Source organism: Cajanus cajan, chromosome 8, assembly GCF_000230855.2.
Source record: "Cajanus cajan strain Asha chromosome 8, NIPB_CcT2T_4, whole genome shotgun sequence".
Lineage (NCBI taxonomy): Eukaryota > Viridiplantae > Streptophyta > Magnoliopsida > Fabales > Fabaceae > Cajanus > Cajanus cajan.
Genome location: NC_138524.1, coordinates 8,636,688 through 8,660,408, shown reverse-complemented (window position 1 = coordinate 8,660,408; position 23,721 = coordinate 8,636,688). Strand labels below are relative to the sequence as shown.

The 23,721-nt window shown below is 30.6% G+C and overlaps 3 protein-coding genes across 4 annotated transcripts; 1 reads left to right on the top strand and 2 right to left on the bottom strand.

The window, feature by feature from the left end:
• The first annotated feature begins 1,917 nt into the window (after nucleotides 1-1,917).
• Nucleotides 1,918-4,197, top strand: LOC109798971 (uncharacterized). Its single transcript, XM_020359426.3, has 4 exons — nucleotides 1,918-2,077; nucleotides 2,706-2,854; nucleotides 3,194-3,342; nucleotides 3,679-4,197. The coding sequence occupies exons 1-4, from the start codon at nucleotides 2,026-2,028 to the stop codon at nucleotides 3,764-3,766; spliced, it is 438 nt and encodes a 145-aa protein (XP_020215015.1). The 5' UTR covers nucleotides 1,918-2,025; the 3' UTR covers nucleotides 3,767-4,197.
• A 1,334-nt stretch (nucleotides 4,198-5,531) lies between these two features.
• On the bottom strand, nucleotides 5,532-8,479 carry LOC109798308 (high affinity nitrate transporter 2.4). Its single transcript, XM_020358528.3, has 3 exons — nucleotides 7,605-8,479; nucleotides 6,881-6,996; nucleotides 5,532-6,572 (listed from the first exon to the last, which is right to left on the bottom strand). Exons 1-3 carry the CDS (start codon nucleotides 8,412-8,414, stop codon nucleotides 5,906-5,908), a joined length of 1,593 nt encoding a protein of 530 aa, XP_020214117.1. The 5' UTR covers nucleotides 8,415-8,479; the 3' UTR covers nucleotides 5,532-5,905.
• Nucleotides 8,480-15,186: 6,707 nt separating this feature from the next.
• LOC109798309 (5'-AMP-activated protein kinase beta-2 subunit protein) lies at nucleotides 15,187-18,196 on the bottom strand. 2 transcript variants are annotated; one of them, XM_029271356.2, is made up of 4 exons: nucleotides 18,026-18,196; nucleotides 17,369-17,474; nucleotides 15,795-15,891; nucleotides 15,187-15,712 (listed from the first exon to the last, which is right to left on the bottom strand). In XM_029271356.2, exons 3-4 carry the CDS (start codon nucleotides 15,819-15,821, stop codon nucleotides 15,386-15,388), a joined length of 354 nt encoding a protein of 117 aa, XP_029127189.1. In that variant the 5' UTR covers nucleotides 15,822-15,891; nucleotides 17,369-17,474; nucleotides 18,026-18,196; the 3' UTR covers nucleotides 15,187-15,385. The 2 variants fall into 2 exon arrangements, with proteins under 2 accessions (XP_029127189.1, XP_020214118.1); XM_020358529.3 differs by lacking the exon at nucleotides 17,369-17,474 and having other exon boundaries at nucleotides 18,026-18,195.
• Between the last annotated feature and the right edge of the window lie 5,525 nt (nucleotides 18,197-23,721).

Here is a 23,721-nt window from a genome sequence, read left to right as displayed (position 1 = left end):
CAACTTAATTAAACAACTATAGTCATTACAATATCAACTTAATGCAACTTAACAACTTTATAAACAACTTCAGTAATATACAACATATTTAAAATTCATCTATCATATCAACTTACATAATATAAACAACATAAATCAACTTAAGTACCTAACAACTCAACTATTTCAACAAAAGAACACCATGCATAAAGCTTCCCTGACTCTCCTGAAATTAAACAACCTACATTCTAGCTTCCCTCACCTGAAGATTGGCTCAAAATAGCCAAAATGGCCTGTTCCGAATCCAGAACGGCCCGTTCTGCACCCCTTCATCATGTACAAAAATCACATGCAAAACGGCCCGTTCTGAAATAAAAACGGCCCGTTCTGGGACTCATCCAGAACGGCCCGTTCTCCATCCAGAACGACCCGTTCTCCATCCAGAACGACCCGTTCTCCCTCCAGAACGCCCCATTTTGGGATTTGGAACGGCCCGTTCTCAACTACGTTTTACAAGTCAATTTAATAGTTTGGAACGGTCCGTTCCAGTTTGGGAACGACCCGTTCTGGGTTACTAAATCACCCATATTGGGCTTTTGGGCCTTCTGAAACAACTTGCTACGTTACAGTAGTTCTTTTCATTGTTTAATTTAAGTTATTAATAAAAATAATTAATTTTATATGTACATACATAATACACAATAAATCTTACATGCATTAAATTTTTAACAAATAATCTCTTAATTAATGATTTAGTTTACTTATTTTACCTTCCTCATTTCACTACAACAAATGTTACATATAGTGACATACAAAAAGTGTCACTATAGGTACAATATATATATGTATATGTATATGTCTATTTGACATATAGTTACACACAATTTTAGTGTTGATTTTGGATGAGATTTAACAACATATTTTGTATGTCACTATAATCTATACCCATATTTTTTTAATAATATACTAACATATATTGTAGTTATTGTGTGAGTAAAAATAATTTTTAGTAACATATATAATGTCACTGTAGGGTGTGTATCACTATATGCCAATTTTGTTGTAGTGATGGTTTTTATCCACACATGAAAGTTTAAAGAAATTAACCCCATAAGGAATTTTTATGAGGCTGAAAACAAGTTAATATTGTAAATTTATTCACCTATACTCGTATATACACATTCTTTACAATAAAGTTAATTAAACACACAACTTGTGTCGCATGTTTCGTAGAAATTTAATGTACAGAGTTTATTTTTCACTTTCTCTCCCATGTTTCGTAGAAATTTCACTTTCTCATCTTAATTATTGCGAGGTCTAACGCGATGGGCTGGTAAGACACGTTAATTATGGAGCAATTTATTTAGTAAAAAATTTGTATTTAATATTTTTCATGTGTAAAAAAATCGTTAAATTAGTGACAATTATATTACTGCAAGTTAAATTAACTTTAGTTCAATAAACTAAAAGATACTTTAGCAAGGAAAAAAAAAAGTTCTTGCCAAATTTTTTTTGCACAAATTCCACATTATAAGAACTTAATTACAAAATAAATAAAAAATTGAAGGACTTAATTAGAAATTTTTGCAGCTTAAAGATCTAATTAAAAAATCTTAAAAAGTTCATGTATGAAATGATGTATTAAACTTAAATTTTTTTTAAGTTTTCAATTATTCTTATTTTATTTTTATCCATATTTTTTTTATCACATATCTATTCAATTTTAAAATAATTTTATATAATAATTTAAATTATGTATCATAAATTTAATATATATTCCAAAATTTAAAAGTATTTATTAATTTTCAATTATAATTAAATTTATCATTTTGAAAGATTAAAATTATAAATAAAAAAAACCAGAGGGAGAAAAAAATAGAACGAGATGAATAACGAAATGGAAAGTGATAAAAAAAAAATACTAGACATATTTTGCTATCAACAATAATCAGAAAACATTAATATTTTGGAAAATAATTTTAGAAAGGGAAGAAGGGAAGACGATAAGGAATGAAATAGAGTGGACAGAAGAGGACAGTTATCTAAATGGATCTTGCTGTAACTGTATCACTTCCCTGCTTCTCTCAGACTCACACTAGTAAGATTTTTTTCTTCTTATTTTCGCAAATTAAATAGATACTATTATTATGCTTCTAAAATCTAAAATTATTTCTCATCAACCCTGGCTTCTCGTACTTGCTCATTTATTTATTTATATGAAATTTCATATACCAAGTAGTTAGTTAATTTTGGTGTGGGTTGAAGGGTGTGTTTTTACTTAGCGGTTATTCTGTTCGGTGGAACCACCGTTCCAATTCTTTGTGGGTTGGTGTAGTTCACGTTCACCATTTTCATATCAACACGAATATTTGTGCCAACTGTTAAGGGAATTTAGAGTTTGGTCTCAACTATTAAGATAGAAAAACAAGAATAAACACAACTTAATACATGTTAGAAAAACACAACATTGAGTTTCAATTGGAAACTACTATGTTTACTTGAAAAGGCTTGCTTGTAATGATCATCAAGACACTCACTGTGCTAAATTTGTTGTAGGCCCATTTCCTTTTCTGATGGCATTGACTGTTAATAATTAATATTACAGAAATTTAAAAGATCTTTGTAATTTTATGCTTGTGATGCTTTATGGCTATCTGGGTGTTGATGATGTAAAATAGAAAGGGAAAGTTGTATTTGCTAGTCTCATCACTTGATTCCTTGAATAGATGTGAAGTTACAATTGCAAAGAAGGAGAATATCCACAGTTTCCTCTGCACTGGCTGAGACTGCAGCTTCAATGGCAGTTGCTGTAACTGTTGTTGGAGCAGCAGCTACTCTTCTTGTAAAGAGATCCAAAACGTCTGAGTCAACACAGGTCAGTAACTAACAAAACCAGCTTGCTTTTTCCAAGCAAGAACATGATAATCTTTGGAATGCTTCTATTGTTCAAGTACTAATTCTGTTTTACTAAAGAAAGTTCTTGGAACAATTAAAAATTAATAATGTTGATCTTTCATGTCATTTGACAACTTGGTAATTGCATTCTCCAAGTTGGTTTATGCTTCTCACTTCATTTTTTTAAGATAGCATAGATCATTCATTGATGCCATTATTGCCAGAATTGGGCAAGAAAAAAAGAACAGTGATTAAATTGTGTTTATGTACTGAAATTCTAACTGTTTATCTAAATTAAGTTCTTCTCTTGAAATTAAAGATTCAATTCAAAGCCTGTGAAGATTGTGGAGGTTCTGGTATATGTTCTGAATGCAAAGGTGAAGGATTTGTTCTTAGGAAACGTTCTGATGAAAGTGCTGAGAAGGCAAGAGTTCAAGCTAAGAATATGGCAACTCGATTCACGGCCGGGTATGATTTTCTCATATGTATTTTCCTTTAATATCTAGGATATGTTTGGATAAACTTTTCTAAATGTACTTTTAGGAGAAAAGAATAAGAAAAAATGAAATAATTTTCTTTATAAATTAAAATTAGTTTATACATAAACTAATTTATAAAAGTTCTTCTATATTAGTTTCTTCAAAAAAAAAAAAATTAACATACATAAATAAGTTTTAACTTACTGAGAAACTTATTTTAGTTTTTTTTTATAAAAAATTTCTCCTAAAAATGTTTTTAGAGAAGTTTATGCAAACAAATCCTTAATTTTTGAGTTTAGCCATTCAACTCAATTATTTATACCAGGCTTCCAAAGAAGTGGAGCTATTGTACAAAGTGCTCTTCTGGTCGATCCTGTTCAACCTGTGGTGGCACTGGGAAGTTAAGTTACTAGTTTAGCACTACATGTTGTCTACACAGTTCAAAGAAAGTTCATCAGCATTACACATGCTCTTGTTGAAATCACTGTTTAGAATGAGGCAACATAATGAACTCAAGCTGATGAGTGATTTACATCACTTGTTTTCCTTGACCTACTCTGCATGAAGCAAATATTTTGTGTATATGAATTTCAATGGCTGAGTATAGCATACTTTTGTAGCATTTCCGGAACTAAAAAGGTGTTGAGTTTAAACGGATCATGTAGGTTCTAGATACAATAGGATTTGAATTTTATTTACGGTCAACAATATTTGTGAAAAGAGTATTGCTATTTGCATAACACCCTGATCCCATATAACTTTTTTAAGAATTCAGATTATGCAGTACCATGTTTTTTGCAAGTATCTTTTCCTTATAAAAATATTGAAGATGAGTTCTCATTTATGTTCTTATGTTTATTTTTCTTGATATTTCTGAGATTTTTCCCTTTGGGTTATCAAATAATAAACAACTGAGCATAGACCACAAATAATTACATAATTAAAGATAACACAGCATAGTACGTATATGGAAATCTACAAGTACATAACAAGAATGGATGCAAATAACAGAATAGAACAGTATACTATTCAAAACTTACGCACCAAAATTATAGGAAACTGACGCCTTACTCTGTCCTGGGATCCAAATTTCCTACGGTCGATTATTTTAACATTCTCATAGTCAGAAAATCAGAACCATTAAATAAAGCTAAAATGACTCAAATTTTATTTCAATAAATTGAACCTAAAGCCTGCCCAAGAATCTAAGTTATTTACATACATGATATATAGTCGCCATATAACCATACCCTTTAAATATATTTAATCCTCATATCTGTGTGCATAAAATAGCAAGTTGGAAGATGTTTGTCTCTTAAATGAATTTTAGCACCTCAAGGTATTATATTTCGGTAACAAAAAGTAAAATCTAAGTTATTCCACATTCATTCATCCTAAGATTTTGATGTGACGAAAGCTTCAGTTTTATGTACATAACCGAATTATTCCAATAAAATTAGTAAATAGAGGAATGAAATTTGTGAGCATTCTTATTTGAGTACAGTTGTTTCAATTTGTTAGCTTATGCTGTGCTTGTTGCGTTTGTCTTCTCTATTGGAATGAAAAAGTATAATAATTTATCTGCGTACCCAAAAACAGACAATGGCTCACAAACATATATCATACTTGTAGTTTGTCTCGCTCTTCACATTGTCAAATACTAAAGTTAGTATTTGCCATCCAAAGAACATGGAATTGATTGAAACAGGAAGTAGCATACAGCATACGACAGTTAGTGGTTACCATTCTTTTTCTATAGCAGACGTAAGCATGTAACCCATCTAAGCAGAAATAAAATTTGCAAAACGTGCAATGCAACGTATGCAACATTTTGCAGTTCACACGGAACCCAAGTCAAAAGTTTATTAATTAATGTTATATATATTATTGGCATCACATTGTGTTTGTCAGACTATGCAACTTATCTTAAACAAATCTACAATAATTGAGTTGAGGAATTAGTATATCAATTTAATTACTGATTCCATTCTACTAATCAAACGTCATCAACTTAAACTAGAATACCCACCATCGAGATCTGCGTTGACGTATTCGTAATGAATTATGACATAATCACCAGCTAACAACTCCCCATCCTGAATCTGCATTTTGTTCTCTATTGTCCACGCCGAACAAGCCAGAATATTCAATACGTACACATCATAAGATGAGTGTATATATATATATATATATATATATATATATCAATTGCACGCCAAAATTCAAAACACAATACATTATTATTCTTTTACATCCTATTTTTTTTCGATAATCATAATTGATTCTTGCATATATTAACCACGTATAAACCAAATCCTACTTAAGTATAGGAATTGGTGTACATTAAACTACACCAAAATTCTAAAGTGCAAGAATCATTATCTTTCAACGTTTTTTTGTTAAAAGAAAAGTAACTTATTCAATCTGAGATTCCATTAGGTTGTGCCTCATTATTGGTGGTATTTTCTACAGCAGTAGTTATACCTTATAGTCATGCATAGCCTTAAAACTTGACTTTTGTGGAGAATTCTTCACTTCTTAAAGTGTTGAAGCTAGACATGGGATGGAGTTGTGTTTGGTGGTGTAGGGGCTGAGGCCACACGCTTACCTCTCTCAGAACGGCTATTCTCAGCAAACTTGAGACTATTCTGGTGCAAGCCCTTTTGCTTCTCTTCCTCATTCCACTCAGAGGTGTAGTAGTATTCCTCAGTGGACTTGTTGACATCTTTCGAAGGAGGGAGGAACATGCTACCCCACTGAGGGAAGTGAACAAGAGTGACAGGAAGAGTGCAACACACGATCATGACACCCATGAGGGAGATACCTGTTGCTGTGGAGAACTTCGAGGTTGAAAAAAAGATCAACTGGGTCAAGCCAGACCCAAAGTTTCCACCTGCACCAGTTAGGCCTGATATGATCCCCAGAGAACGCCTTGAGATGAAAGGAATGATGCCAAAAGTTGCACCACATGCAGCTTGAGCACCGATGGAGAAGAGGATCATGGCCAAGACTGCAATGGGAAGTGAGTTGGCACGTCCAAGCCATATGCAGAAAACACCTCCTAAGGTTTGGAGGATCCACAAAGTCCATAGCCTGCCCCTCATGCCGAACAATCTGGCTGCAACATCTGAAGTGTATCCACCGAAGGGGCGAGCCAGCAGATTTGCCATTCCAAATGAAGCAGCAATGATTCCAGCAGTGTGTAGATTCAGATTGAACCTGTTTTATATCAGTTAACTGATTAGTTATATTGTTCATTATAGCCAAAATCCTTGGTATAAATAGAACAGGACTCAGTTTCCCAAAGAAAATTTGGATTCAATACTTATGGATAAAAAAAAAAACGTGATTGAGAGGAAGACTTTAAAGTAACTGACTAGGTTCTGTGATGAAAATTAGTTAAAAGTGATGGATTATTTACATCACTAACATGCTTATCAATTTCTTTGCAAGTGCGATGTTATATGATTATGTACGTAAAATTAAACTTTGAGGCCATTAAGTTTGTTAATCATGAACTGAACTACCTGTCATAGAAATACTCAGCAATGACATTGTCGGTGGTTAATTCAACTCCCATAGAGTATCCATAGAGGAGGGCAAAAATCCATGTCCTGTAATTTGTTATGGCATACCATAACACCTGTACACAAAATGAAACCAAATGAGTGAATGAGTTAATAATTGCTTTATTTTGTTTTCTTCCAAAACTTTGCCTGATTTAATTTTTGATGGTCCTGGAAAACAAAGGAAAAATTTCTTGTGTTTTCATTTTCTATTTTAATAATAGATACTAAAAATATCACATTATTTTCATTCAATCTCCAATTTGTAAATATTTACCGAAAAAAAATAATGAGAACAATATTATTATTTTTTCTATAACTACTTAAAAAAGGGAATAAAATAAAAAAATGTAATAAATATAATTGTTAATATGAATAATGGTATTTTTAGCGTTGACATTTTTCTAAAATTGGGTTTTTATTCTAAATTTTTTAAATCAATAGCTTCTGTTCCTATAACATCTAAAGCTAACACTTTTTCCTATAGAGAGACCCAAATTTTAATATTGATTTAAAATAATATAAGAATTAAAACTAATATTTTAAAAATCATTGACAAAATAAAAAAATTAATTGTTTTGGGAACTAAAAACATCATTGAAAACATTTTCACAAATCATTTACATCTCAAGAAATTTAAGACATTCATTGTGCCCTCAAACACAGAAGAATTAAGGAGGCTAACCTTGGAGAATTTATCTTTGGCAACATCACCCTTCTTCTGCAAGGCACCAAGGTTGCCATCAGGCAAATCCTGGCCTAGGGTTAGGACCAAGATCCCCATGATGACATGCAACCAAGCAGGTACAAAGAAGGCAATCCTCCATGCAGTGAAGGGTGTAGCCCCAGCTCTCTTGATCAACTCATAGACCAAAGGCATTATGAGCTGAGTGGCCCCACCACCCATGTTCCCCCACCCTGCAGCAGTCCCATTCACAAGCCCTATGATCTTACTATTGAACATGGTGCTCATCCAGTACTGGCACGACACAAAGGTGGCCAAGGAGAACCCTATCATGAACCTCACCGCTATGTAGCCTGCAGCATCGTTCACAAACGACATGCAGAACACGGTGGGCGCAGAAAGCATGATGAGGAAGGCGCAGCCATAGCGAGGGCCGAGAAGGTCACAGACTGCACCCATTGTGAGCCTGGAGAAGATGCTGCCGGAGACGGAGGCCACGCCGGCGTTGCCTATGTCGGCTTTGGTGAGGTTGAGGTTGTCGCGAATGATGGGGACAAGAGGGGCTGCTGCGAAGGTCGAGACAAAGCATGTGAAGAAGGATATCCATGACAAGTGGAAGGTTCTCATGTGAGGGTTGGCGAGGGAGAAGAGTTTGAAGACCTTGGCTTTGTGCTCAGAGTCCACTGGTAGAGCGAAATTTGCTGTGGTGTCTGTAGGGACCGTAGGGGAAGCCACTGAGGCTACGAAGGTTTGTTCCCTTCCTGTTACTCCATGCATGGAGCTTCCTGGAGATCCCTCAATATCACCCATTTCGACTTATTATGTGTTGAGTAAGGAAATTAAAGAGAAAGAGCTTGGTGAAGTTGTGAATTTTCAACAAGGAGTGTGCTGTATTTATAGTGGGGATGTCGTTGACAATTCGCTAATTAGAGCCAATCAGATTCCCAATGGCTGCCTTCATTAATTTCACGCAATCCATTTCGCCGCATATATATACATATATATGACAAAGAGCCCGTGGTATATCTCAAAGGTTCACATATGATTCAGATGCTTAGTTACATATATCTGTCATTAATTATAAGGTGTTGGAATACAATCAAACTTACATTGAAAGAATTGATACGAGTTTATAAATACACAAAATGTCTTTATTGATATGTATGAAAAATTTTGGATGATAACTAAAAGTAAATTTATTATAATTTAGGTTCAAATTAAATAATATCATATTAATATGGAGATATGTATGTATAAGAGGAGTCTAAATTTGATGATGACTTAAAGAAAAATATTATTTATACTAATAAGATATAACTACTTTTTGTAATTTATTACTTAAAAAATATTATGTCTAGCTAGAAGTATGTGAGTAAAGACAATGAAATAAAGCACGGTGAAACACAGGTTAGGATTTGACCAAGTTATAAGTGAATAAAATTTTTTATTTTGTAAGATTAAGTTAAACTTAAAATTTGTTTTCTTGAGATGATATTAAAATTTATTCTAATAATTGTTGTTAAGCTAATCGTATCACCTACTATTAGATGTATGTCTAGTCTTGTCCTTAACTTGAGGGATATTAAAGATCTCATATTGACTAGTAATATAGTCATTATAATATGTAAATAAGATGTAATCATCATTTTATAAGTCAATTTTATAAGATTGAGTAATTTATGTTAGAACCATGAAAATAAAAAATAAAAGATATACTATTTATTAATTACTTCAAGATGAACATTGATGAACATCAATCAATATTAACAAATGATAAATTAAATTAATAAAGACTAAAATAAATAAGATAAGAGTTTAGGAAAATTTGAGTTGAAGTACACTAAGCATTATTTTTAAAGAAAAAATGTTCTCATTACATTGGTAGATTAATTATAATATGATTATCTCCCAAGATATATACGACAACCAATTAGATTAATTATATGCGACGAAAGATCTTCGTAAAAAAATATCGCTAAAAAAGAAGAAAACAATTTTATTACAAAAATAATTTCAAAGGTGAACAAATAGTATTTCATAGTTTGTTATATCTTTTTCCAAAGCAAACATTTATAGACTACACAGTATTGCACACCACAAGCCTATCAACGTCCAAAACAGAACATACAATGTCTAACAACTAACCAAATAGTAACATTTGAGCATTATAATGACATGGTCAAACTAATAAGCCATAACGGACTTAATCCTTAAAAACTATTAATAAAATTAATTAAAAATATTAAAACCTTAACATATTTTAAAAAGATAAATAAATAACTAAAATATTGTAACAAAAAAGTAATTAAATAAATATATTTAATTAAATTTTAAATTATAATAAAACTTTCAACGATTCTTCAATAATTTAAAATTTAAATAAAGAATCAAAATATATGAAAAAGTTAAAAAAAATAATTTTAATGGGACAAGACATTATTTTTTTTCGATACAAGGAATTTTCTAAGTTTGAACTTTATGCCTAATGCAATGAACTTTTGTCCGAGGAAAATAGACATGATTATCTTGAGTCATATATATCTCTCTTAGTCAAGCTTTGGAATTGGAACATAACACAAATAATATAGATGCTCATTTTGAGTTCTATTAAATGGTGTGCAATATGGTATTGCACGGGTATCTTGTTCGTGAATTTCATTTAGAGATTTATCTATATCTCGCAATGGTGACTCTACCATCACTCTCACTAAGAAAACCTTTCAAAAGGTGGCATGTGACCCTCACCCACACAATTATAGTTGTTAAGTTCATTAAAAAGGTATTTTAATTTGTTTTTACTACATAGAAAAAAAATAGATATACCTCAATCTTGTAATTGTTGCAGTTTAAAAAAATACACATCACCATAGTAATAGGAAGCAGAACATCTCTGTATAATATATAATTTTTTGGTGTTTCTTAACCAATGAACAACTTCATGTTTACCTGTTGAATTTCATTCTTAGGATTGTCATTCACATAGAGTCGAATTGGAGAAGGGAACTTATCCATTTAGTTTGATAGGTAGAATATGTCCATATCCAAGACTCCCAATTGAAGGTGCATCACTGTCTTCTTAACTAATCATTCCGTGTATAATACATGATTAATAAGTATTATTCATTTTTTATATAAATTAAAAATATTGATCATATGTCTCATTAAATTTGATTGGACCCATAATTAGGTGGTTGTTGAAGCATAGTTTTAAAAATTGGACCGGTCATCAAATCAGTTAGAGTACTTGATCAGTAGGTCAATGGTTGAATCGATAAATCACTAATTGAACCACATAATCCAATTTTTACTATTTTTTTTATAAAAAATATTCATGTTAATATATTTTATACTTTTCAATAAATTCATATCCTACTTTAAATTTCAATTTCCATCTTATTTAAAATTATCTTTATTTTTATTTTGTATAAAGAAATACATAACAAAAAAATTATATGTTAAATTTATATCACTTTATATGTGTATATTAAATTTTGTTAAAATTGAACAACAACTTGAGGGTAATCAAAGTGTTCATATTTTAGTATATTTTGAAATAAATATATTACGTCAATTTTATTTTATAAGAATGAAGTATCAAATCATCTTGAATTAATATAAAATTTTGTATATATAATCTAAGAGTAAAAAACTTTCAATTTAGCGGTTATATTTACAAAATTCATATTTAATATAAAGTTATTGAGCGGTGTAACACTTAGTAAAAGTTACACCGATATCATTTGAACCCTCCTCATTTATTAAATATTTGACTTTTATATTTTTTTCTTTAAAAAATGCATAAAAAAATATATATGTTAACAAATTTATAAAATAAAAAAAAACTATATATAAACTTGATTAAATAATATAACAAAATTTCTGTAGAAAAAATTATATAATAAAATTTTTTAATTTTTGGATTTGTCTTTTTTATTATTTATATATTTTTTAGTATATAATTAGGGGGAAATAAGATAAAATAAAAAACTTTGAGTGATGCAGGAGTGTGTACCTTAAATTTTGTAATGCAACAATTATAAAATAACAATAATAAATTCTATTATTATAATAAATAAAAAAATATTTAAAAAGTAAAAAACACGAAAAAATTGAATAAATCTCAAAAGTCTTGATATGTGTAACTTGTGTGACACATTAAATGTACTTAAAAAAATAAGAATTATAATTGTTAAAAGTCTTTGTTAATTGAGCTAATGAGAAAGGTATGGGATCCCGAATTATTTACAAGTAGTATAGGATAGAGAAAATTTTGAGTGGAAGAAAATTAAGTAAAATAATATTTTACTTCTTAAAAATCCTAAATAAATAATAAAACTTAACAATTTTAGAAATTAAAAAAAAAAATTCAACGGGTATGACCCCTTAGTACAACACATAGGTCCACCCTTGAATTCGAACCCTTTTGTAATTCTTATATATATATATGAGGAGGGTTCAAACGACACTGGTGTAACTTTTACTAAGTGTTATACCACTCAATAATTATATATTAATTTTGAATTTTGAAAATCCAACCGTTAGATTGAAAGTTCATATCTCTTAGATCATATATACAAAATTTTATATTAACCCAAGATTATTTGATACTTCATTCTCATAAAACAAAATTGACGTAATATATTCATTTCAAAATTACTAAAATATGAACACATTGTTTACCTTCAAGTTGTGGTTCAAATTTAACAAAATTTGACATATATGATCTAAGAGATATGAACTTTCAATCTAACGGTTAGATTTTCAAAATTCAAAATTAATATATAATTATTGAGTGATGTAACACTTAGTAAAAGTTACATCGGTGTCGTTTGAACCCTCCTATATATATATATAAAAGATGAATTGATTATTAATAATTACCGGGAACATTAATTAAAACCTTATCATTCTAGCGTGTTGCTTTTATCTCACTCCCATATACAATTTTTTAACTCAATTATTTTAATTAGCTCTAACATAAAGCAACGAAAAATTTAAATGCTGTGTTTTGAGGATGTTATTTTCTCACGACTAACTACTATCACAATTCACTAAGAAATGAAAAACGAGAACAGGATTTGGAGCAATCAGATAAACTTATCCAATAGTGGTTCTTAAACTTATATAACTTTTAATTTGTTTTCTATAAAATAAATTCCTTATTTTAGAAAAGTCAAATTCAATAATTACATAATATTATAGAAAAATCCATGCAATTTGTTAGAACTTAGTAATGGAAGCAAATTAATAATAATAATAATAAAAGTAAGATTAATTTTTTAAGATAGTGACACGACACATGGAGTTATTTACTTATTATATTGATACATTATTTGCACTTGTGCTTCCAAGTGTGTGACAACATTTGACGAAATTTGTTAATTCATATTAAAAAACAGAACTTAAGTGATGTAATCCAGATAGTTGGCAAGTTGTAGAGCAAAAGTTGTTGCTCCTTTGCTAACAACTTTGGGTCTGGGCCCTTATTTGGGCCTGCCAAAGCAAAGCAAGTTGCAAGTCAAACAATAATATTAACATATATAATATAAAAGTGGCTTTCACATTTACCAAAAATCATCCCTTCAAATTCTTTTAAATATACACTCATTTCAATTTCTATTTTGTAGTGAAATGAATGTAGTATGATTAATGGGGACAGAAAAGAAAGCATTGATATATGAGTTAATCACTTATACATTGTCAATATAAATTTTTTTTTATAGTGACACTAACAGTTAATTAGAGTCGTTAATAGTACATTTTTATCTACTTATTTATTAAATTAAAATAAAAAAAATACTATTAACCGTTCTAACTAATTATCAATATAAAAAATTTTATACTGACAATATATAAATGATTAACTCTTTATATATACCGTACAATACATAACCCACCCTTTAAGGAGATCCTAGGGTTCTTTCCATTATTCAAGACCATTATTACCTACCTTCCTACACTAAATTAATTAGCCTATAACTTTTCCGTACAACTTTTTATATTATTAGGTTTTCACTAGAGTATACTATATTTTTATTTCCGGTTCGATTTTTGTTATGGTTAAAAATAATTAGTAGCTATAATTTTATTTATTTTATTTTATTAGTCTTTATAATTATTATAAAATAAATATTTTGTCCTTATATTTATTTATTTTAATTTTTTTAGTGTTTTTAGTTTAACATAATTTTTTTAATCACTATCGTTATTGCATTTTTTAAGTCATAACTCTTATAGATGTCTCACAAAAAAGAATATAATAAACAGACTTATAACAATATTCCAGACTCAACTAAAATATCATGTTATTCATGTGACGACTAAATTAAAATAAGGGCCACTTATAAATATTAAAAATATACTCACAAGAACTTGTAAACTCACCGTACATTACAAGACCTTTTCAATTTTATAAGAACTTGTATTTATCAACCTTATTACAAGGATCGACAAGAATGTTTATGCAGATACTTGTGTACTTTCTTCCTTTTTCTACGGCCAGAAATACGTAGAGAATAAATTAAATGTAAATGATTATGAGAAATAATCTAAGAGAAACTCATGTGGACCCTTCTTTAGAATTTTGATAAAATAGCTACGTAAGCATCCCTAGTTCTTGTATTTTAAATCCGAGACTTTATTTTTACTGTACTTAATTACACTTTTGTCTTTTTACTATTGTCATTTTACCAATTTGGCCTCTCCAATTTTCTTTTGTCTGCGAATTTGGTTTGCTACTATTTTCAAGATAAGAAAGAGACTAAAAGAATTTTTTTTATTAAAGTGAAAGCACATGGCCTTCAATTTACACACTTAAATTAAATGATGTATGTTTAATTATTTCACTTCAATCATGTACCAATTTAATTTTAATTGTATAGTTCAACAATAATACTTGTTGATTATATAAAGAAGTACACGGTATCTCAGTTTTCTTTCTGTATATCATCCTAGCATTATGTTTAACTGTACGAAATACAAGTTTGGTTAAAAACAATTAATAAAGGGACGTATTTAAATAAAAATAGTAAGTTGGGTTAAAGTTGTACATGAAATCAAAGCACTATCAATTAAAAAAATTTATATATAGCACATTTAATAGCAATTTAATGGAAGGGAAATGATTTAGATATATTAGCCTTTAAATTCTTATCTAGTTATCCTAATTCCGAGGTACTTTAAAAATACCAAAAATTAAAATAGAAGCAATTAGCACATGGATAATGAGACAGCACTCACACAAACGATGCCCATTTAAATATCAATTTTCTTAAACAAAATTTGATTTACCTTTTATTTTCGCAGAAATGCATTTCGATTTGCTTTTATAAGTTATTAATTTTTGAATATGATTAAAAAAACTTTTGCAAAAATTAGCATTTCGGATTTTATAGATTGAAATCCGATGTTAAGCAATTTGTAATAACTAAACATTTCAAAACAATAGCTTTCTATTAATAAAATATTTATTACATAAAAAAGATAGTTTTTAAAAAAAAAAACCTTATTACTTGCCATTCTTTTTAAGTATGTAATGCAAGTGTCTGAGTCATTCTAAATCCCCACATTACCATCCTATCCATTTAACCACCACCCAAAACTCAAAATGTTTATAACCTGTAGACACAACGTTAAAACAAATTTACATATAAAAGTACAGCTGTCACCAGAATTCCAGAAACAATCTAAAGTTCATTAAAATATCATATCCAATAATTGGATTATGGAGTCTACAATAAATCATTACAAACCATCGGTGATCAAGGTTTTTAATATGCACATTAAATGCTTGTATTTCCCCTTCTTTGAACTGGTTTGTAAAGCACGACTGTAACATATTTAGAACGGAAACGATGAGTGAATCCCAAAGCCACCACAGATCTTGGAGGCTCTCTATTCTCGATGTAAAGATGATTTAGAATCACATTCTGAGGCAATGGGAGCGTTCCTGCAGTGTCTCTACTTGCAGGATAATTGAGCAAAGTGTGTTGCAGATGTGAGGGGACCACAGGTGGATCCCTTGCCTCATCTTCATTTCCAGGGTAGACATTATTGTAACTGGAATCAGGGGATTTTGGAACTTCAAATCCCACCACAGTTGCTTCATCCTGCAGGTAGATTGTATCTTTCAGACCAACTAGGCTACTACTGACAAGTAATTGATGAAATTATAAAGAATGAACCACTTGCATGATTTGCAGAGTGAGAATTGCTCATCTTGGAATTGGGGACCAACTGCTAACGGTGTGAATGCATCAATTAGAATCCAAGTGAAATTCCAATATACCTGAAGAAAGAGTAGCTTGATGTGAGTTTATTTTTCAATCTATGGAGGCAACATAAGCAAAAATACACTCTACATACACACACATACTAAATCTGCAACCAAATTAGTACTAACTCATACAACAAAATGAATTATTTGTTCTCACATGTGTGTCAGAGGGCATGTGTGCAGGGGAGAATGCTTGTGCTTTACTAAAACAGTGCATTTGTGCAAGGGGTAAGATAATTATCAAGATGGACTATCAGTATTTTATGGACAACAGATCAAATTAAGTCATTCGGTAATTGCAATCCTAACGGTAAACTGAACTACTGTTTTCATTGGTCTTAACTCTTAACACAGTACAAAGTGAATGCAGGTTAAGTTCATGATCCATAATTATATCCTAGCATAAATCTTCTAGACTGACTGACCACCCTTCTTAATGTCCTTATTGTGTATTAAAGACTATAAGGTCAGGCAAGCTCCATTCTCCCAAAATGGATTGCATGTTCAACTATGTAATAAGGACCTGACCAGTAAAATTTTCCCTAGGGCTCATTTCACTATGTCAATGATATTAAAGAAACAAGAGATTAGGTCACGGACATGCCAAACTGGATCAGCACTACAGCATTCGGAATGAGAATTAGCCAAGTGGTAAAGTGCATTATTATGAACTTGTCTCTATATCATATCATGTACATCTGTACTTGTAATCATCAACCAAAAACAAGTTCCATGTTCGCATCTTTGTAATATCCTTTAGAATTGAATCTTAACATAAATCGTCATATGCCTGACCATTGGTCAACCCCACCTCAAATAACTATCCCTCCCAAAGGTTAAAGAAATTTATGATACTCATGTACACATGAGAAAAATAATTTATTAATGGCACTACTTCAGGTGCTAAATTAGAGGCTGCTGATCTCCACTGCTTTTAATCATCCAAAAATATTTCAAAATATTACTGATTTATTAGCTTGTCTGTAACTTAGACCAAAGACCAAAGTATAGAAATTAAAATGAGGATCAGCTCATAAGAAACTCATAACACTTTAAATCAAGGAAAGATATATCATAGTAATGCAAAAACTTACAGTGTCCAATGCTTGCAAAAATTTTAAGGCAGCACGCAATTATTTCAATGCAGGGAATACATATTTTCTGACACACTCGTACAAACTCCACCTTTCCTCAGTCTATTAATACACTTATACACATTGAGTGGAATTTGATGCAGCTATAATATACGACACATTTACTCACAACATACTCCTCAGTGAATGAACTGAATCCCTAGTTACAATTTTAGTGAATGTAACCCACAATATATTATCATTTTCAGCTGAAATAATACCAAAAGTATATTAATTAAATGCCAAACCCAAACTTTCATATAATTTTAGATATCACTTCAATCCAGCAAAGGAAAATTCAGAAAAGCTAAACTCTTTAACAATGGCATATACTAAAGGCTTCACTGCAATTTTACCCTTTAAATAGGCATTTGGCTGAATGACGCTAGCATTAGAATTCTCACCAACAACGAAAACTGACCATTTGCAAATAACAGTCTGATGAAGCACCTTGCTCCACAACTAAACAAGTCGAAACCATGCAGGGAACCAATGCCAACGCAGATGGAGTTATCCAGATTCAATTCAACCACAATCCACTCAAAAGGTGGAAAAAAAAAGGAGAGGATCCGATGCACTCAATTAAAAACACAGGCAAGATACTTCATGCTAACCAACAAACAAACTACAAGAGCACATGAAAATAGCAAACCCTCCTTATAAAACAATAACAAATTACTCAGCTAAGCCTATAATTTAAAACAGCATTTTTCCCCCCAAAACGTTACTTCATTAGCAATCACACTACCAAGAATCATAAACCAAGATGCAGCTCCCACGTTTCCTTCTATTTCCCACATAATCAAAAGAAAACCAAACCGTCCCACCCATGAAGCAAAAAACAGAGCACACAGCACACATTACATAACTCATTAATATTATTTTTCCTGAAAACAAAATCCCCCAAATCGAGCATCCCAGTTCCACCAAATTCCTAATTCACAAAAACAAGAAACCCGAAAAGCGCATGAATAGTGCAGAGCACATTAAAGGGAGAAACAAGATAATCATACCACGTCGCACGAACGGTGAGATTACTGAAAGGGAATTGAGAAAACGCATGAATCACACGTGCGAGGAGAAGAAGGGACCTGCAAAGTGCAAACCCTAATGGCGATGCAAAAAGAAAGCAATGTCATGTAAATGTTGTCCGGTCACGAGGAATTTTGTTTTGTCTCTACGAGTTTAATTAAATAAATATTATACTATTAAATAATGGGTTCGGTTTTCGAGTGGTAACCATAGCTAATTTAATAATACCCCCTTTCACATCTCATTTTCTTTTTTTAGCTTCATTTTCATGCATTTATAATGTCAATCGTTAATTATTAAATATAATATCAATTTATAACCCAATGGTTATATTTGTTGCATAAATCACACGTTGTGTGAATACAGATATGATATTAGTACTAGGTACGAGTGCGGATACTGAATACGATATTAATGTAAATTTTTTTAAAAGTATATATTATACATAAATAAATTATATAAATAATAAAGAAATATAAATACACTTAATAAAAGTAGTTAAATTCTTCAATGACAAAAGAATTCATAAGAAAAAGCTACAATATATAAACGTTCATCGATCCATGTTATAACATTGATATTAAATTTTAATTTATTTTAATCTTATCATTTATTTTCATCAATTAATATATGAAAAAATTATTTGTAAACTTAGTTTATCAAGAAAAAATTAGTAACTTTTAGAAAGTTAATCCTTAAAATAATTTCAACCATTTTTTAATAATTTATGATGATCGATTTAAAATGAGTTATACTTATAATGATACATTTAAGATGTTAATAATAAAGTATACAAAACATTATATTTTTAGCATGACACAAAGATATTCAATTCGCCATTACTTAATATTATTTTACTTCTATAATAATATAATTATCGTAATTCAACAACAAAGATAAATTTATAAACAAGAAAATATTAGAATTTTAATGTACAATATTAATATAATATTATAAAAATATAACATTGATTTTTTTAATTTTTGACATGATATTTTTAATATATTTATTAACATTTAATATTTTGTATTAAATAATGACCTCCTATTAATTAATACAATAAAAATTGTTGAACATATTTTATTTGAAAGCATTAAATACATTAACTTTGTATTCAATAACTCTAACATCATTTTTTTTCAATTATGTATATTTGTAATATATGTGATAAAAAATATTTTATATTATTTTGCTGTTTTTAACCTTTATGGAGTGGGAGTTAGAATTGAGATAACTCTAATCTTAAGTTATAGATCGAAGATATAACTTAAATGCGTAAGAGTTGGTCCGAAGAGGGTTAAGGTATATGAGACATATTCTGAAAAATAAACTTCATAAGTTCATAACTCTAGAATCCTAGATGCTTTGGAACCAATAGAGTACGATCTTTGATTCAATTCCAACAAAAAATCTATTGTCTTCCCTTAATTTATAGTTGGTGTAGTAGAAGTTGATTCAAAGCTTAGAATAAGTTGAGAATCAAATGCTAGAGTTATCGTACAATGAGAGTTCAAGAATCTTGTTCTTCACCGTTTTTCCTTTATCTCCCTTTTTTTCTAGGAAGATTCGAGGTAAGGGAAATTTATAAATTGATTCTTGATGTGTTGTATGTGTTAGTTATTGTTTGGATTCCACCCAATTGTGGTTGTGTTGATTGAATTGAGAAGTGGAGTATCTTTATCTTAGGTTATTGGTTGTTGTGAATGTTTTGAAGTAAAACTGATGATCCTAGATCGTGTAACTGTTACATGTGGAATATCTTTTTTATTCTAAGTTGTTTTGCATGTCTATATGTTGATTTACTAATTGCATGTTGAATTGGCCTAAGATATTGGTTAATTTGGTTGAGAGATATGGATCTCAAGGGTGTGGAAATCACCTTCATGTTGAGCACAATTTCATGATGTCAAGCATGATGCAAGTTAGAGGCTCTTTGTCTCACTAACATAAGGCACGAAATAAATAGCACTAGGTGTGAGTTAGTTAGGGACTCTCTGACTTTGTCATGTTGGGTGTGGGATAAGGGGTGTTGGCATGAACATATCAGAGGCTCTATATCTTAATGACATCAAGCATGAGTAAGGCAATGACTCTCTATTTCATTGTCACTAGGTATGGAAGGATTGATGTTTGACATGATTAATCCAAAGGTTCTTTGTTTCATTGATGTCAAACATGGGAGAATCGCATCGAGCATAAGTTGGATTGAATGAATATAAGAAATGTATTGTTGTATGTTGCTTGCTTACATGAAGGTTGATGATGATTGAATCTAGTTCATAGTATGTTAGTTTATGTTGATGTATAATGATCAAGTATAATAAACTTGTAAAAATCTTAATTTGTTTTAAAGTTGAAAGTGGTTTCTTATTTAAAGTTGTAAGATGTCAAATATAATAAACTTGTGAGACATGTTATGTTGAGTTGTCCAGTGATATGTATAATAAACAAGTAAACAACAAACATAATAGTTGATTAACGGAACATAACACATAGAGTGTATAATGCCGATGATTAATGAAAGTGAAAGGGCAATAAATTCAGAGCGACTAACTACCATTCAAGTATTGAGCAATCAAACTTTTAAAACCAATTTCTATGGCATTAACTTGGCTTCACAATAAACCGCACAAAATAATCCTTATTTCAATTTTTACATTCTTAATTCAAAAAGGTACCCACAAAAGCATGGTGTAAAGATATTAATTTTTTCAGGTCCATACTCATTATGGGCTTAGTTTCATCCCACACGGAAACTGGTTCATTGCCCTGGACAAAATCAAAACCCACCCAAAAATTGAGTTTCAGCAAAACTAGTGTACATCACCCTTTATTAACATATTAAATTTGAAAGAAAAAAAAATACACTATACAATCATTTATAACGATTTAATTAAAAAAAAATTTATTGACTTCATTCTTAATTAAGAATTTTGAAAATATATGTGGATTACAATTTTTGGTCGAAACTACGATATCCCTTACCAGAAGCAATCCTGACAATCTTATTAAAACTGGGTAGAAACACTGAGGCAACACAATTTTCTTTCAAGTATTTGAATTACAATTTAATAACAAAAATTTGCCCATTTTTATTTATTTAATAATAGATTTCGTATAAGTTATTCTTAACTGAGTAAGCACATTATTAAATCCTAAACAAATTAAATGTGATTTTATGAATTGAATTCTAATCCCATGTTGGTTGGATTATCGGCAACGATTAGAGTTAGAGATGTTAATCGATGGAGAGTGATGAGATTCCAATCTTGCCCATGTTTCCATTAATTGCTCGCCTCTTGTCCCTTTACCGGACCTAATTAAGGAAAACTGATTTAGTTTTATTCTCACAAAAAAAAAACATTTCTTGATGATAGTTTTCTTAATTTATATAATATCTACTTTTCATCAGTTTTTAAACATATATGTTGTAAATTTTGTTGTTAAAATAGACCACCTCAACACTCAAATCATTGTTAATTTTATTGGCATGGAGCATTTTTAATTTTAAATATTAGTTATTTTATGATTGTTAATTTTTAGAGTAAAATCTAATTTTACACTTAGAACATTTTACTTTTTACTCTAAGATCTATGAGGGTTTTAAAAATGCTCTATTTTGATTTTTATTTGTCTATTTTGCTTTCATTCTCAATAGAGGAAGCCAGTGGCCTCCCATTTTTGAAAGGCAGCACCTTGAAAGTTTAGGGAGAGAGAAAATTGAATGTTGTTTATAATAATTCACACATTAAGGGCTTTGAGAGTTATTAAAGGTGAAAAAGGGTGTCACTAAAAATTGAGAATTTAGAGTTGAGAGAGTTGTCGACCAAGGTGTGAAATTGGATATTTATGAACATGGTGATATATATATATTGTAACGATCTGCCAAGTTACTGTATATAATGAATCATTACTAGTAACGAAAAAAGAAAAGCAAAATTAACTTATCTATGATTCACATGATTATATAACCTAAATATATATGCCATAATATTTACACAATAAAAGATCTGAGCATAGTATATAAAGTAAATCCTAGTTGTTGGTCAAGCGACATATTACAACAATACACAAGGATAGCTCCAAAAGATCCTCACTGTCATCCATCAATATGACCTCAAAATGAGCTCTAACAGTAATTTATCCATACTTTACTCTCATATCAAGTATGATCATAACAGTCCAACCACATAGAAACGTGCAAGAATAATCTAAAGTTTGAAGAATCAACATAATCAGTACAAAAGTAAAAAACAACAACACTATCAATATAAATAACCCAAATTTCTACAACACAGTATTAGCTTTACAACTTTCAACACAATACAACATGTTTTCAACTTGAACAACACCACATCAACACCCCAATTCATAACACAACACCACATCTCATTGCAAGTTAGCATTGCATTTGAACAACACAAACTCAATTCACGTATCATATGCACAACCCAACAATTATATGCATCATCACATATTTCAACAAAGAGATCTCTTATAACACATGCGAGCGATTTAAGTGGTTTGATCATAGTGAATCAATAATCCAATCTTTTCGATCCAACTAGATCAACAACCAATTGGATACCAATCCCTAATAGCATGATTTCTCGAATGTCACCATTTAAACTTGGAAGTCTAATATTCTTATTAGGGTAGAACAACTTGAATGTGAGTCTACTACGAAATTAGCTAGCATAACTAAGTCACCTATGAAATTAGCTCGTTAACTACTCTCCAAATATTATGCCCTTTCAATACTTAGCTAGGCATTTTAACCTTGACCTTTTATCTTAATCTAATTAAATTGCATTATATACATATGCCTCGACCTTACTCATATATGGATCAATATTGGTCGCTTATATCTGATATGTCTCGATTTAGCCCACAATTAAAGTTCTAGAGAAAACTTAACTATCCACTTCAAGGGTCAACTTCCCAAGAAGGATTTTCTAATAAACTGGGCTCTCGGAATACCACAATATACTATCCTCACAATGAGATATGCAACTTTAAAAACAACTTCTTTAATTCTAGGTCGATCAACACAATACAAATTTAATGTTAATGCATTCTTAACATAGATACTCAACTACACAGCATGCAACTCCTCTTAATTATCATCCATTTAATTAGCTATACACTATCCTAGATCAATGTATAAATATTCAACATCATAGATCAATATATAATATATATCACAACTTAATCATCATATAACACGTAATAGATCTAACTATCTTATACATGTTCACCAATTTCATCATAAGACAACCAGCTAAATTAAGGCAACCTACGTTTGATGTTATCCAAACTACGCCAAGTGCCATCGAGATAACTAGGGAGCCATTTGCCTCGTCCACACTTGACATCATACAACCTGTCCTATGTGGATTAGGTAGAGACCCCTAGGCCCTCATGTCTAGCGTGACAAAGTTCCACATCTGACCTAAGTCCAATCCAAGACGATTCTCTCTCCTCATGCTCAATGTCACTCCTTTAGTGCCTAATGCCAATCTTGGCGAATCCAATTCTCTCACCTCACGTTGGGTGCCACCAATCTTGCACCCAACGTGAGCTAGACAAAGTGCTCTTGATTGAATCATGTTCAATGCCATGAAGGCGTGTCTAGTACAATGATGAGTTCTGCACTTGCAAACTCACAGATTTTCCT

Bases quoted from the DNA above. Each gene is read 5' to 3' on its own strand.
- LOC109798971 (XM_020359426.3), top strand. From the start codon at position 2,026: ATGGATCTTGCTGTAACTGTATCACTTCCCTGCTTCTCTCAGACTCAC. The intron at 2,078-2,705 runs GTAAGATTTTTT...TTCCTTGAATAG, and splicing joins CTTCTCTCAGACTCACACTA to ATGTGAAGTTACAATTGCAA. The intron at 2,855-3,193 runs GTCAGTAACTAA...TTGAAATTAAAG, and splicing joins AAACGTCTGAGTCAACACAG to ATTCAATTCAAAGCCTGTGA.
- LOC109798308 (XM_020358528.3), bottom strand. From the start codon at position 8,414: ATGGGTGATATTGAGGGATCTCCAGGAAGCTCCATGCATGGAGTAACA. The intron at 6,997-7,604 runs GTTAGCCTCCTT...TTTTGTGTACAG, and splicing joins CCAAAGATAAATTCTCCAAG to GTGTTATGGTATGCCATAAC. The intron at 6,573-6,880 runs GTAGTTCAGTTC...GATATAAAACAG, and splicing joins GCTGAGTATTTCTATGACAG to GTTCAATCTGAATCTACACA.
- LOC109798309 (XM_029271356.2), bottom strand. From the start codon at position 15,821: ATGAGCAATTCTCACTCTGCAAATCAT. The intron at 15,713-15,794 runs GCAAGTGGTTCA...ATCTACCTGCAG, and splicing joins ATTCTCACTCTGCAAATCAT to GATGAAGCAACTGTGGTGGG.